A 15,611-nucleotide genomic window follows, 5' to 3' on the forward strand; every position below is an offset into this window, starting at 1 on the left:
AACAGACTCAAAGCTGGTGCTCTAGGTTGGGATGCAGGGTCTGGGAGTAAGGTAGGTTGCAGGAGGGGGCTCAGGGCTGGGGCAGGGGGTTATGGTCAGTGTTCCCTGTAAATGGTCTGTAATGGACCTGGAGGCTTGAATTTGAAAACTAATTTAGGTTTATTGGAGTCTCATCTCCCATGGATGGATTGAATTTTTCCCCCCTCCTATATAGATAAGATTACAGGGTCGGGGAGTGGAGCCATGTGTTTTGGCTGACAGTGGTTTCTAAGCTCAATGAAGTGAGCGGTCTGGATCCTTCTACATGAAGGGAGGGAGGAAATTTTTAAAGTTCTTTAATTCAGATCTTTTATGTTCCTGTAACACTATTTGTGCATTTAATTTCTATTTATCTCATGGTTTTACATTTTCATGTGCAGTTCAGAAATCAAAATATTTTGGGTCTAGTTGAATTTCAGTTATGTGGATATAGCTTATCCATGGCAGCATCTTTAAACTGTTTTGGGGGGAAGATGCCCAAAGGGCCTGCTTTATATGTTTCAGCTCATCCATTTTATGCTCCTCTTACATAGCTTAATGTAAGTTGTTTTTTCCACTAGTGCATTTTCCATTTCTACATGATTGAAAGAGATGCTGATATAGGAACATGGACCCTTTTTTGGAGTATATTTTAAATCTCATATTTAAGAAAAAAAGTTCTAAACCATTTTGACTTTGTTTTAATTCTAATGTTGGCATGTTGGTCTGTTTTATTTAGGTATTGTGCTTGTTGCCATTAACCCATATGAACAACTGCCAATCTACGAACAAGATGTCATCTATGCTTACAGTGGCCAAAACATGGGGGACATGGACCCTCACATTTTCGCAGTGGCAGAAGAAGCCTACAAGCAAATGGCTAGGTGGGTGATACATTGGTTAAGAGGCTTACACTCTGTTATGCCTCTTCTTCTTCCTCAGTGGTGGTCAAGATTATATCATTTCAGTTTATAAAAATAAAAAGAGCGTAATTTTCTGGAGGACAAGGTAAAATTCTGCATCTATGCTAGGAAGAAAACGCAATGCAAATCTTTCATCTTCATAAATCCAACAAAACAGGAAAACTTACCTTGAAAGGTCATAGTCAGGCTGGCTCAGCTTCTGTCCCTGCCATGGGGACTGGCCTCCTCCCTTCCCCTCCCCTGCCTTAGGAGGTGTGTGGTGAGGGGACAGAAGCTAAGCCAGCTGTCAAAAGGACCTGAAGAAAGCCATCGTAGGGTACTAACAGGAAGAGCACAAGCAATCTCAAAACTGCTGGCGATTATCTTTGAGAACTCATGCTCATGAAGGCCTGATAAGGTCCCAGAAGTCTAGAGAAGGGTGAACATTGTAACTGTCTTAAAAAGGGAAACAAAGAGGACCTAGCGAATTATAAAACCATCAACAATCAATTGAAGTTATCAATACCTGGAAAGATACTAGAACAGATTTGTTAAATGTTCATTGTGTAAGTACCCAGTAGATAATAGGTTTATAAGGAATTCCTTATTTTTAGACCTAATGGATGTGGGGGAAGCTGTAGATATGGTATATCTTGATTTTAGGAAGCTTCTGCATAGTCCCACTTGACATTCGTATAAGCAAATAAGAAAATGTGGACTCAGTGAAATTACTGTAAGGCAGGTGCACAACTGGTTGAAAAAATCATATTTGGCAGAATTATCAGTGTGGTGCTTTCAAAGTGGGAGGGAGTATCTAGTTGGGACCCATGGCATTCATTACGTGGGTAATGGAGGGTAGAGCATGCCTGTAAAATTTGCAGGTGACACCAAGCTGGAAGGGGATAGGGTTAGGATTCAAAATGTGCTTGAGAAATTGGAGAATTGGTCTGAAAGCAACAAGATTAAATTTCAGTAAAGAAACATGGAAACTACGACACTTAAGAAGGAAAGAATGAATATAAAACTACAAAATGGGAAACTGTTGTCTGGAGTGAATGGTAGTACAACTGAAAAGGGGCCTGGGATTTATAGTGGATCAAAAGTTGAATGAGTCAGCAATGTGATGGTGTTGCTTAAAAGGCTAATGTTCTGGGATGTATGAGCAGGAATGTTGTACGTCAGACATGGGTGAGAATTGTCCCACTCTACTTGGCACTGGTAAGACAATAGATGGAATGCTGTCTCCAATTCTGGGTATCAGACTTCAGGAAAGATGTAGGTAAACTGGAGAGAGTCTGGAGAAGAGCAACAAAACAAATATGGTAAAAGATTTAGCAATACTGACCTATGAGGAAAAGATTAAAAACCCTCTCCTTAGTCTTCAGAACAGAATCTCAAGTGAGGGGACTGAATAAATTTTCAGATGTCTAAAGGGTTGTTGTCAAAAGAACAATGATCATTTTGTCTTACAGATCTCAACTGTTGATCAAGAGCTAATGGGCTTAATCTGCAGCCAAGGAGATTTAGGTTAGACATTAAGAAAAATCTTTCCAATTTTATGGGTGTTTTAAGTTCTGTGACAGGCTTCTAGGGGAGGTTGTGGAATCTATTATTGGAGGCTTTTCGGACCAGTTTAGACAAACACTTGGCAGGGATTTTCTAGATTTTTCTAGGTTTACATGGGGCTTGTGGATCAGCACACTAGAGGTTGATCTTCTGTTAGTGTGCCTGGTAGGGACATGCTGAGTTGAACATTCATGGGGTCCGTCTTGAGCCTGGTACTTCTCGCAGTCACAAGGAGTAAGAGAAATCAATGGGAATGTTTCTCCCATTGACCTTCTGCTGTGGGGACAGTGCCAAAGTTCAAATCAAGGTATGTCAACTCCAGCTATGCAACTAATGGAGTTGAGTATCTTAAGTCAAACTTATCCCCTAGTGTAGACCTGGCCTTGGTCCTGCTTTGGAGTAGGGGGCTAGACTTGAGGACTTTTCAAGGTCCTTTCCAGCCTAGCATTTCTATGATTAGAGCCTTTGGTTCCTCGTGGAGCACTTATTGAAAAGACTCTGTTAAACATAAACCGTACAAAGTCTGACGTAAATCCGAAAGAACAAGTCAGTGAGATAAAACATGGAGCCCAGTGTTGATAGGTGCTGAGTGCCCTTAGGTGCTTTGTAAAGCTGATGTGTTAGGGGTAACACTCAGGATACTATGGGACCATAGCAAGTGCAGATAATCCTTGTTGCTTCTCAGAGTTGCTGTAATAGGGAAAGAAGACTTGAAATGTTCAGAGATTTTTCCAGTGGAAGTTCCTGAATATACTCATTATCTCATTATTGTTCTCTGTGGTAGATACCTTTTTAATTTTATTTCTTTAAATAAAAGGAAATACTGTGTCACTGTAACAGAATGTAAGACACTATCCATGAATAATTATTCTGTTGAGCTCCTCAGTGATGGTGTGAAAGTGGCTGTGCATTGTTTTCTCTTTGTTGCCCCATATTGTGTATAAAGTGAGCTTCTGTGTGTCACCCTGCCACCATGTTTCAAGCTTGCTTTGAGGGCTTCAGGTGAGAAATGGTTCAGGTTCCCCATCTGTACAATTCTGGCTGCTTCTTTTGACGTGGCTAATGCACTGGTGTTAGCACTTAGAACAGAAACAATACCTTCAAACCATTTCTAAGAGCCACCAGATAACTTTCATTGGGCAGTTTATATTTGTTGCTACCTGGCTGGCTGGAATTTGAACTCATTGCCTATAGGTGAAATGTTTCCGTAACTCATTGCTGTGTGAGTGACTTCACCAGTGGTCATCTAGTAACTCAATGCCATTTTAAGACCTCCCGGAAAACACCTGACATTGAGGGTGTTTTGTCTGCCAGTTGTAATTCTGAAAGATCTGAGCCAAACTTGGTTGTGGGTTTTCTCACTTGCTGAGACAGTCACGTTTTTATCCTGAGCAGCTTTACAGGAAAATTATGGGACAAATGTGTGAAAAATAAAAACCTATTATGTCAAACCTAAGGGCACTCTGTTTATGACACTGGCGGGCTCTGATGTGTGAAGCCACTGCAGTTCTACAGCTGTTCTTATTTGTGATTATGATGGAATATGGAATTTCTGTGCTCTGTGTAGCCTCGACTGAGTGACCCTGTTGCTACCATTATGTAGTAATGGCTTTTTTGGGACATTGTATTTGGTACTCCGGAGGATGAAAACGCTACTGGTGTCAGCATGCAAAGAAAATCCTTTTTCCTTGTCAATGCGGTATGCCTATTATGAATTCAGCACAATAACGAGCTATAAGTGAGACCATACAGAGAGTTTAGAGGGGAAAAGCCATCCCAGGCTTATTTTCTGCCTCACTGCCTTTACAATTCTGTTGGCTTCACTGGGACTCTGTATGTTGTAAGCCATGTTGCAAGGACCAAGGAGAGAAAGATATGTATTATAATTAGCTTAAAACAGTAGGAACACCTTGTACATTGCTTTAAACTGTGGACATCTAGCATGGGTGGTGGGTGAAAGTTCTGCTTTCCCACTGTCTCCCTCTTCTCTCTGCTCACCCATTCCAGCCAAATCCCTGAACCCAAATGTAGTAAATTATATTGGGGGCGGGGAAAAGCACTCTCCTAATTTCTTTCTGAAGAAAGGAAGCATGTTTTCTGCTGCATGTCACATTGCAAAGACTGAACACGTGGAAGGTAAAAATGCCACTACATTTTGGAATAAAAAAAGTCTCAGGTTTGTTGATGTGCCTTGAAGTTTGTCAGATCTCATTTTGCAAAAATTGTGTAGTAAGGACAAGTCAATTGTCCTGCTGAATACAACATTAAATAATATGGACTACATGATGCCATATTTCTCTCTTACTTTTTCTTCATCAGTATTTCTAATCTGATTTTATATTTTAAATATACTCTTAAGCTTTCATAAATTATTCTAGACTATATCTAAACTCACTGAAACAAAGGCATTATTTTAAATTGATTTAACCAGTCCAAGCAGTTTAATGTGTTCATCATAACAAAATCCATTGTCTTTTAGCAAAATGGATCACTAATTTATGCTGTGATTTTTCATAAGACACGTTTATGAAATTTCACTGTTAGGCTTAGGCCTAGCAAAGGATTTTATGTGTTTAGTAAAGTACTGGTTTTTGTGGAGGGTTCTCTTAAAACTAGTTCATCAAATAGATGTCTGGAAGAGAAGTATTGTTGTCCCTTTTAGGGCTCCCTTCAATAGGGGAGTGAAAGAAGAGACTGGATAGAAAGCACATGAATACTGTGGAAGTTTTTGTACTATACTAATTTAAAATTAAAAGATTGTATTTTAGGTAGGGGTTGTCTTTTGAAGAGTTTTTATTACAAAGAAAAACTGTCTGAAAATCCAAGCATTTAAAAATAAAGCTGAATGCTCAGATTGTGCATCTAAATATTTATGCAAGGATTTTTTAGATGTGATTTTATAATCTCCAGCAGCAAACTTATGAAATATTACAGCAAATTTTAAACTAAGTTCCTGTAGACATAGTAATGCACAGTTGTTTTTGTTGGTAAATTCAGGGTTGGCACATGCTTGTTAAATGGCTTCATTGCCACTTAATGGCTCTTTCACAGGTTCGATGTTATGCTAATAGTTCTGGCCAGCTGGAAGTCTTTTCACTTTTAAGTTATTAGGCCGATGGGGGCGGGGGGAGGAAGCGGGGACAGGAAAGTCACTCAGCCTGCTGTGGGAGTCTCCAGGAAAAATTCAGACTAAGGATATGCAGCCCATGACCTCTAGAACTAAAAGTCTGAGCTGCTATGGCTTGAGCTACAAGAGCCAAGACTAGCAATTTCTGTCCTCACTGGATGAGCAAAAGGAGCCTGTAAGATGCACATTCACCCGTGGATTGCATATACCCTCAGCTGAAAATCCTGTTTACACAAAACCAATTCCCAAATTTTCCATGTGTGCGCTCAGAACCTACCTTCAAATACATTGTGATGCAGCTCTGATCTACAAGAGTGTTTTTGGTACTTGAAAATACCAAGGTACTCCGGGCCACATTCCCTTCCTAAAGGCCAGAGACCACTTCTCCAAATGTTCTGAATAGTGCTAAGCATGTCACTGAATCTCTTTATGGAGGTTTAAGAGGTTAACTGCTTCTAAAGTGCTGTGGCTATGAAGACCCTTACAGAAATGCTAACCAGCAGCATCAGAACACTGACCTCATCTTCTGAATGCCACGAGCTGTTCTGGCAAGGTTCACAGCTGTGCTTAAAGGCAATTATACAAAATAGGGTCCCTTGTGCAAGCTGTTCAAAATAGGATCCCTTAAGGGGTGACAGTCACCGAGGGCCCGGGGGCTAGGTGGTGCAGGGTGGGGTGGCTGCCTGCCCTTCCGGAGCCCCAGGCTGAAAGGGCAGGGTGGAGGGCAGTCAGGTCTGAGTGCTGCCCAGACTGGTGCACCTCAGCTCTGGGTTGCAGAGACTAGGGCTCCGGGGGCAATTCAAAGGGGCCCTGGGACTCTCGAAGCTGCTGCCAGGCCTGCTGAGAGTGGTGGAGTGGGGTGGGGAGCGGCGGGGTGGGTTGGGGTGTGCAGTTGACCCCATACGTGGCATTTCACAGGGGCTTGGACCTCCAGCCACCACCACTGCCGAAGGAGCTCCTGGCACCTTTGAGACATGGTGGAGAGCTGTGCCGTGACTCCACATGTGGCTCTGGTGAAAAGAGTGAGGGGCCCAGGGCTGGCTGCCTCATCCCACCCCTTTAACTCTTGGTCCAGCCCCTTCTATGGGCAGGGAGCTAGGCCCCCTCCCACCTTGTCTCTGGGCGGCGGTGGCTATTGGTGCTGCGGGCTGCTGCAGTAGTGATGGAAGTGGATGGGAGCTCCAGCCCCCTCTGAATCTCCAGGCCCTTTTGCAGTTGCCCCCTTTGCAGATACATCCTGGTCTGATTGGCAGGCCTGTTCTCATGGCAGTGCCTCAACCTTTCCAGACTGCTTTCAGGAGCGTGATGGGTCTTGCATAACCCCAAGTTTCATCTCGCTTATGGATTACTTGCTTACAAAATCAGACACAAAAATACACAAGCATCACAGCACAGTGTTACTGAGAAATAGCTGACTTCCTCATCTTTACCATACAATTATAAACTACATCAACCGAACGATAAATATTATATTAAGGTTCAGTGTATGGTATTGAGAGCAGTATAAACAAGTCATTGTGTGAAATTTTAGTTTGTGCTGATTTTGTTACTGTTTTGTTTTTCCTATTGTAAAATTAAATATCTAAATGAGTTGATGTGTCCTCTGAAAAAACCTCTGCGTAACCCCAGGGGTCTGAGTATCCCAGGTTGAGAACCACTGCCTTATGGGACATCGTAAAGGAGCATACTTTATTCACTCCCTGGGCATCTCTTAGGTGTCAGAGTGAACAACAATTTTCTCCCATCTTTCAATTTTTTCTTTCAAAATCTATCTGAAGCTACTTTGCATCTCTGCAGAGAGATCAAATTACTGTGCTTTGCTATTCACAATCAAATGAGCATGTCTCATACTGGTACAGTTACAGCAGCCAAAAGCTGCATAATCCAACAGCAAAGGATGAGCAAGGAAGCTGAATTTGCTTGACTGGGGAATCCTTTTATAATCGTTAACTGGACACATAGAATGTGTTAAGTCATTTGCAGGCCAATACGTTGTCTAGGGTTCTAAGTATGGATTCAATCAAAAATGCTTTGTCCCCTTAGAATACTGTTAATCTATATAGTGTTCATTGTCTTTTTTGTGACTTAGATGAACTGTAGCTGTTTGTTGTTTGCCTGAGAAGGCCGGTGTTTCAGATGGTTGTATTTTTTTGGGCTGTGTAAAAGAGCATTATTAAATGCCTGAAGTTTAAATGTCCTTACCCTGCAGAATACCTGCTCCTGTGCTTGAAAAGATTCCTATTGCTGTGTTGAGGTTTCCAGGTTCACTCTTGGTGATTAGGTTTGACTCGCCCATTGACAGCCAGTGGTTGTAATGTTTTTGTTGTTTTTTTAAACCAGATCTGATCTCCAGTTCCTTGTCAAAGAAGGAAGAGTTTGTGGCTGTGGGCTCCTGGAAGCTGACAGGGTCTGGATTTTTCAGGGGTGACACTTTGTGGTTGGTTTTGACTTGACAGAACAGAGAAGCTTAGGGGAGGTGTAGTTAAAACATATGGGTTGTCTCTGTCAAAAGTCTAGCATACATTTGGTGGTATTGAGTACATCAATTCAGCAGGGCATTTAGATATGGTGAAGCATAAGCCTGTTGATGGGCTTATATGTGCATTCAAAATGAAGCACATGTGTATGTGCTTTGCAGTTTTGGGTATTCCAGCCTAAACAAGCTAAATACGAGTCCTGATACTCAGGTGTTCACTGCCATGTATAAGCCAATAGGCACTGTTGCTTCAGCTCAGTCAGTCCCAAATAAAGAAGCCACACACCTGATATTCGAGCCAGGCACAAAGTTTCATTACTTGTTTTAAACAAGCAGCTGTTAGGATAACACACCACTGTTGTAGTGAGTTAGAGAGCATGGAATGATAATGCCATCACTAACTTTGCACATCTTTACCATTTCAATAGCCGTATCCCAGTGATTCCTGTGAAACATATTGACAATCTCAGCTGATGACCTGGGAAACTATTTCAGAAAGGCTTGAAAACTTCTGGGAAATAAAAACAGATTTATGTTTTCTATTTCTACTCATTAAACAAATCCAGGCTGACTTGTTTCTTCAGCCACAAACTGCTGAGCCAGTTGTAACAAGGGACCGAGGGCAGCTCTAGTGAACTTCTGCACTTGTACCGAACTCTGGATTATACAGGCCCCACAGTGTCAGTGCAAGCATTCATGTAAGTGAATAGCAGCACCCCCACATACCAGTGCGGATCACTGGTAATTGTGACCCTTTACATTGCCTGGGGAGACCTGGTTAACATTTTCCATAGGACAACGTTTTGTCAAAATTGCAATACTTTTTGCAGGAGCGTATGTGTCTCGGCGAAAATCTTGTTGAAAAGGTTCGTCACGTCAAGGATGGGATTTTTAAATGGAGGGAGGGGTCTCAGAATAGCCAACAGCTTTGTGGTTTGGGCAGAGACCTGGATTGTGAGACCCAGGTTCAAGTCCCCAATCAGGCCGTGTAAGGACTTGAACCTGTTGCCCACTGGGTTATTGGCTGGTCTTGTATTTCTCATTGGAACAGAACTGAACATCAAAAACCTTGATGTTTTTCATTAAAAGAATTGGTGTTTTTCCACCAGCCCTAGTTATGTAGCTCTGGAGAGCAGTGCTTAAAGGTAGCTTATTCAACAGCTGCAAACCGTTTCCTGGCTGTTGTAGACTAGGTCTGAGGATTTACTTGGGAGAGAATATTTTTGAAATGGGTGAAATTGTGCCCAGGTTTTGCATATAATCTACCTTACGCAGAAGGGCTGACAGCCACCACAGGCCCCAGGAGGCTGAGTTGGAAGTTTGGGTCCTGGTTCTGTGCCCTGGAAGGGGCGGGACCTAGGGCAGTCAACCCTCAGCACCTCCAGGACCCCCCTGCAGCTGCACCTAGCTGCAGAGCAGCAACTGCTGCACACTTTAAAGGGGCTTAGAGCTCTGTCTGCTGCTGCTGCCAAAGTACCAGCGGTGGCTGAAGCTCCAGGCCCCTCCGAAACACCAGTCCTGAGTGCAAGTGCCCCGTTTGCCTCCTTGCCACCCCCCATGGCTGGGCCTGCCCTTAAGGCAGGATTGACTTTGTATGCTCTCCTGTTTGTGCTTGTGTTCCTGTGTGCTGGGCTGCTGGACTTTATTTTATTTGGCTTTTTATAGAAATGGCTCTAACCTGGGAAAGCATCTGTGTTCACGTGGCAGTATGAGTTTCACTGTTTTGTACTTGAATCACTTCAAATCTGCTCTGCGGAGGTTAAGTAAAAAGTGATTTATTTCAGGTTTGCTCAGTTATGCAAACGCAGCAAGAGGTCCAGTTCTTTCCTGGCTGTCTGGTTCTTGGATCAGCTGTTAACAAAGTTTTTCAACAGTTAGAACCTGGGCAGCAGTAAAGTTGATCGATGTCCGCAATGAAAATAGAATCCAGCTTCGTCTTCCATAGCTGTGTTTTCTGTAGGGCAAAGAGTGGTGTAAAAAGGAGCAAAAATTTAGTTTGGTTAGTTAAACAAGCTGAGAATGATGGCTCAGCACCTTTGTAAATCAGTTCCCTGTTAAGTCTCAGATGGGTAGCCATGTTAGTCTGTATCTTGGCAAAACAAGCCAAGCAGTCCTGTAGTACCTTAAACTGTAAGTCTTTTAGATGCTACAGGACTGCTTGCTTTGTTTTGAGAGGTCCCTAATTAAGTTACCAGCACAGTGAAATCACTAGTTGCTTCTGAAAAATTTCCCTGTAATTTTGTAGCATGTTTCAGCTGAGAGTCTCGGTTGTTTTCAATATCTTATTTGCCAGTATACCCCTCCTGCAGCCCAGAACCAGCCGATGATTGACTGCAATAGGTGTGATAGACAGCAAAGTCAGAAGGCCTAACTCTAGCCACTGAAAACCTGCCTTTCCAGTTGAGCCACATTGGCTTTGCCTGCTGCCCTTAGAATTTTGTACTTACTTTGTAACCTGCGACACCTTCTCTTTGCAAAGGGACGTCACAAGAACAGCCTTCAAAAAAACCTAAAAATGATACCCTCTATTTGCAACTACTTTTATGTTCTTTATCTTGGGCTGATATTATTATTGCGGACTTAGACACAAAAGGGAGGGACGCTCACTGGTGTGGGAGTGCAATTTTAAAGTGCATATTAGGAGGCTAGCTGGTTATTTGATTGAAATATGCCTTCAAGTAAGTGCAGTCTGGGTCTTTTAAAAGGTAACTAATTATATTTTAATCTAAAAAGCTTTCAGATGTACTAGAGGTTCTAAAATGCTTGAACATGGCTTTTTTTTTTTTTTTGTCTCCCTCTGGCAACATTAAGGACATGCGATGGAGTTATATAACAACTGTACTTAGTATGGGTGCACATTTGATGGGTTATGGAGTCTAATGTTTGGAGGACTGCAGTAGTCAGATGAACCACCCAGATATGTGCCATGCTGATATGGAGCCCCCCTCAAGTCCAATGGGACTTGCACAAGCTGGGGGGCATATCCATACGGCTCAGCTTGCAGGATGGTGGCCTGGTTATGTATTATCATCTGATCTGCTTATTAACAAGTTGCTAGACTTTCGATGTTAAGGGTTTTATGCCCCTGACTTATCAGAAGTCTGCAATAGATGGAGATTCAAAAAGGCTAGTACAACACTTAAGCTATGACTACATGACAAGCTCGGATATGATTCCCTGCTTGTGTACACATATGCACACCTGATGGTTAAAATGAGTTCAAATAGTGGGGTAGCCAGTCACACAGGTAGGAAAAGCAGTGGCGTGGCCTGATTGTTTCAGGTTCATACTTGCAAGGCTCAGCTGTTTGTGCTATTATCATTGAGCTAGCGCGAGGACACGTATGTGACGACGAAATTGCACCTCAATCTCCACCTGTACGCACAGTCTCGGATAGAGCCACTAACCTGAGGTTGCACAACATCTGAAAGGGTTGGGAAAACACTGTCCCATAGGTGGGTCTGGTTCCTTTAAAAGAGAGAGAGTGGTCGAGAGTCCACCTGTGACTATTCAGTCACCATCTTGTCAGGCCTAATGAGGGATAACTGGCCCCTATAAAGTTTGATGAGGAAGTTCCATGGAGAGGTAATGAGAAAAAAGCTGCCAGCACTTAGATGAAGACTGGAATGAACTAAATATAGGCTGGAAAAGAAGGAATTACAGAGGCGGGGGGGTCCCACAAAGATGCCCCACAAAAGGGGCAAAAACTGGAATCCTGGATACTGCTGCAGTGAGCTCACGTATGTGGAGAGAGTATGTGTGTTGTGAGTGCATGATACACAGCTGTACGAAGCCTGGATGGGCTAGAGGATGTTCTGTAGCCAACATAAAAATGTCGAAGTCTGGAAGAGAGGGACCTGGATCATGTTGTGTCTGGGAAGGAGCAGGCTAGCAGCCGGAAGGAGCGCTTGAGAGTCAGTGATTGTGAAATTGTTTTTAATATGTTGGATTTTTATAAATAGAGTGGCTTCAAAATTTTCAAAAGTTCAACATTTCTATAGAAACTTTATTTTTTGCAAGAAAACATCTCAACATTTTTGACGAGCTCTAGTTAGTAAATTAGAAGGAAACAGATGTCCACTTCTCTGTTCAAAATTCTTTGTGATAGGGTTTGTCACTGGAGGGGTAAGATAAATAAAAATGATGTGAAGCGGGGAAGTAGAAATCATAGAGAGAAAAAGGCAAAGTTTTTTATTTTGAGTTAAAATCCTGGTGAAGTAATAGGAAACAGTAGAAACAGTCAGGTGGCACTTGGAGTGCAAGATATTAACAGTGTGTAAACACTGGCACCAGTGTTATGAACTCATATTATTGCAAGGGACATAATATAGTGCTGTTACCTAGTCTTACAACTTGGTGCATTCAGCCACTTTTTAATGTTGGGAGAAATGTACTGTTCGTTTTTCCTCTGTTGCGGTTTTTGTGAGGGAGTTGTGGCAAGCAGTAAGGAATTATATCTTAAACTGTCTAAGTCAAGTCAATTCTTGATGCTTCCTGGAAAACAGGTATTGGTTTTGAGCAAAGATCCTTGAAAGAGAGTATTTCTTTAATGCTGCTGCCATGGTGAGCCCCCCTGGATTTTTATAAACAAAGGTACACTTTTTATGGAAATGTGTTTTTGAATATGAATATATATAACGTGATTATGCTTTATTCAAAATGTAGCATGTAACCTCCCATGTATATTCTGTTTGTGTACATATATCCTTTTATGTGATATTAAACATGTGAAGTATAAACCTCTTATTAATTCTAGATCTTCTAATGAAAGCCACTAGTGATACTTAAGGAAGTTAATGGCCTGGTGCTCAAGACGATGATCTGTGTAAGTTTTATATAAAGTAAGACAGATTTATTTGGGGGTTTGATTCCTTTTGGGGGCTATGCTCCTGTGTCAAGACCATGTAGCTGATCCCTCCCAGAACTGTTATCAGTGTCTGTTACTCTACTGGACAGGGGCATTTACCCCAGCTCTGTGCCTTGGCTGGGGGAGATCAGCAGGACAGGGTGGGGGGTGCCCCAGAGGGCAGGCAGATGGGATCAGTGGTATGAACAGCATAATGGATGACGGCCTCAAGGAGATCTGTGATCCAACCTGTCACAGCCACCCACCCCACCTTTTCTGCTTGAGGACAGGTGTGTGTATGCATATAGAATGAGAATATAATTATCTGTCATGGATTTATTCTCCAGTTGGATGCTAACTTTTACAGTCCTGACATCTGTTGCTTCAAGCAGTGAGACTGATAAGTACTTATCATCTTGAGAAGAAAATGGAGAATGAGTTATTTTGCTTAATAAAACCTATGCTGGATGATGAAACACTCTTTGAAAGATTTAAATGTATTGAGGCACTTTATCTGCAGGGCAGGAGATTAAATTCAGTCTGGATAAAAGTGACATGAAGCCCATAGGCAAAAATAGTGTAAACTGATCTAATGCTGATAGACTCTAAACTTTGAGCATCGTTTGAGAGCAAACACTTAGTCTTTTATAGAGAGACTGATGAAGTCCGCTGAGCATGTGGAAGTTTTTAAAAGGCAAATAGGGATGCTTGGGTTATGAGAGAGAGATGGAATACCATATAGAACATATAATGACCTATCAAATACCTTCATGCTGAAGACAAGGTCCAGTTCTTTTTTTAAGGTTGTCTCGCTTTAAGAGGTCAAATGGAGACTGAGAAGTCTAATGAAGGTTATTGACGGTGGCTCAGTGGATTACAGGATTTGAGACCATAAAAGATAGTGGTATGGTGAGAGAGTTGGAGGCAAGTGAATTTTACCTTATTTGTGTTGGTATTTTATAACACACAGTCACTCCACAAAGCCTAGGCATGTGGACTGAATTTAAAACATGCATTAATGTTAAGAAGTGGAAAAAATGATCTACCTTCTATCTATACCCCTCATGCTCCTGGACCTCATCCTAGCAATAGAATACCGCATCGGCAAGCCGCCTTCACAGCTGAGGAGAAGAGTCCATTTGCATCTGCCTCATTACTAGCAAATTTCTGGGTGAGCAGTGAGGTCTTGCCCTCTGCCCCGAAGGCCATCAAACTGGGCTCTGTTGGAACAGTAAGCAAAGCAAAGGGAGTTCTGAAGTCCATGGCCTTCCAGGGAGAATGCCCTGCTTTTACAAACTTGAGTTTTTGAAGTCTAGGACCTGTCAATAGGAAGGGTACAATGGTCCTTCAGGACAATATAGATGAGAGGGCACATATATCTTGCCAACTTCATGTTACAAAGCTCATCACTACAGGAATGGCTTCCCTGATTGATGGAGCAGAAGAGACCAATAGTGTTCAGGCTGAAAAGAACTGAACTCCTACAGCAAGAGAAGGGCAGAGGATTTGAATTCTCATTGGAAAAAACTCAGATATGTGACAGACCCATAATATAATGGTGGTGGATTTTTCAGAAATGTGTGAGGAAGCAGTGTGGGAGTAAGGGAATACTCAATTAGTATAAAGTGTGCTATCCGGAAATAAACACCACCTAGTTAACTTGAGGTATTTGTTGCTAATGGTAGGCATGTACTCAGGTGCTATGGCAGGTTGTATGAGAGGCGTGGGTGATTTTATGAGCATTACTAATAATTAACTCTGCTGTCATAAGGTATTGCCATATGGAATAACACTTCAGGACAAAAACTATCCCCAGGTCCAGGAGATTTTCTTTTCCCACCCTTTGCCTTGACTTTCTTATATAGAGCATTGCTAACTTGGATAGATAAATTAGGCAAAGGTCTCTTTGCCTTCTGCTGAAACATCAGATATTTGCCCCTTTTAGGAGCATGGTACAAGTTTAGATAGCCCAGCAGTCTAATTCAATGTGACACATCCTTTGTTCCCTAACTATCAAAGTCAGTGAGCAAACCGGAATTGCTTTGTGTATGTCGCATACCCCAATTAAAATTGTTTGAATTGCTTTTCTTTTTCCTTGGGAGAATACATGCGTGTGGAAAATTCCACCATTTCAGCTATTCATTCACATGTTGCAGGGAAATGTTGCGGTTTCTGGTCTGGTTCAGGAAATGTGAAAAGGAGTGGAATTTCTTAAGATGGTTACTCGCACTATGCTCCCAAGTCTGTTCAACTGATGCAGTACAGAACTCCTCATAAATATTAACAGGGCCACCCAAAATAAGTAATACTTTGAGCAGAAAATAGATACTTATCACAGTACTTTGATTTAAAACAACAGATATTTAGGATACATCAATAAATATTGGCCCCAGTATGTGGTAATTATATGAAGTGGGCTTTCTTTCTCCAGCCATAAGTCAGCACAGACTGTGTACAGAGTTGCATACGGTGACTTGTGTACAGTAAATTGTGAAGACAATGTTCGGGATTAATGTCTAGCGAACAAGGACTGTCAAGGAAAATGTATGTAATGGTTTGTAGATGGGTATTCTCTAGTAAGGATGCCTCTTGAAAAATTATGTAATGTAATATGTTATGCTTCATAAAATGCAAAATGAAATAGCTGTCTAAAGCGTTGAATGATCTGCTAGCAGA

The 15,611-nt window shown here is 42.0% G+C and overlaps 1 protein-coding gene across 1 annotated transcript in view; it reads left to right on the forward strand.

Annotated features, from left to right (window-relative positions):
- MYO5B (myosin VB) overlaps positions 1-15,611 on the forward strand; it is a 375,576-nt gene that overhangs the window by 127,818 nt on the left and 232,147 nt on the right. Inside the window, exon 4 of the mRNA XM_074995787.1 lies at positions 758-902. Coding sequence (XP_074851888.1) covers positions 758-902 — 145 coding nt within the window. The remainder of the gene's footprint in view (positions 1-757; positions 903-15,611) is intronic.

This window comes from Carettochelys insculpta, chromosome 5 (genome assembly GCF_033958435.1).
Source record: "Carettochelys insculpta isolate YL-2023 chromosome 5, ASM3395843v1, whole genome shotgun sequence".
Lineage (NCBI taxonomy): Eukaryota > Metazoa > Chordata > Testudines > Carettochelyidae > Carettochelys > Carettochelys insculpta.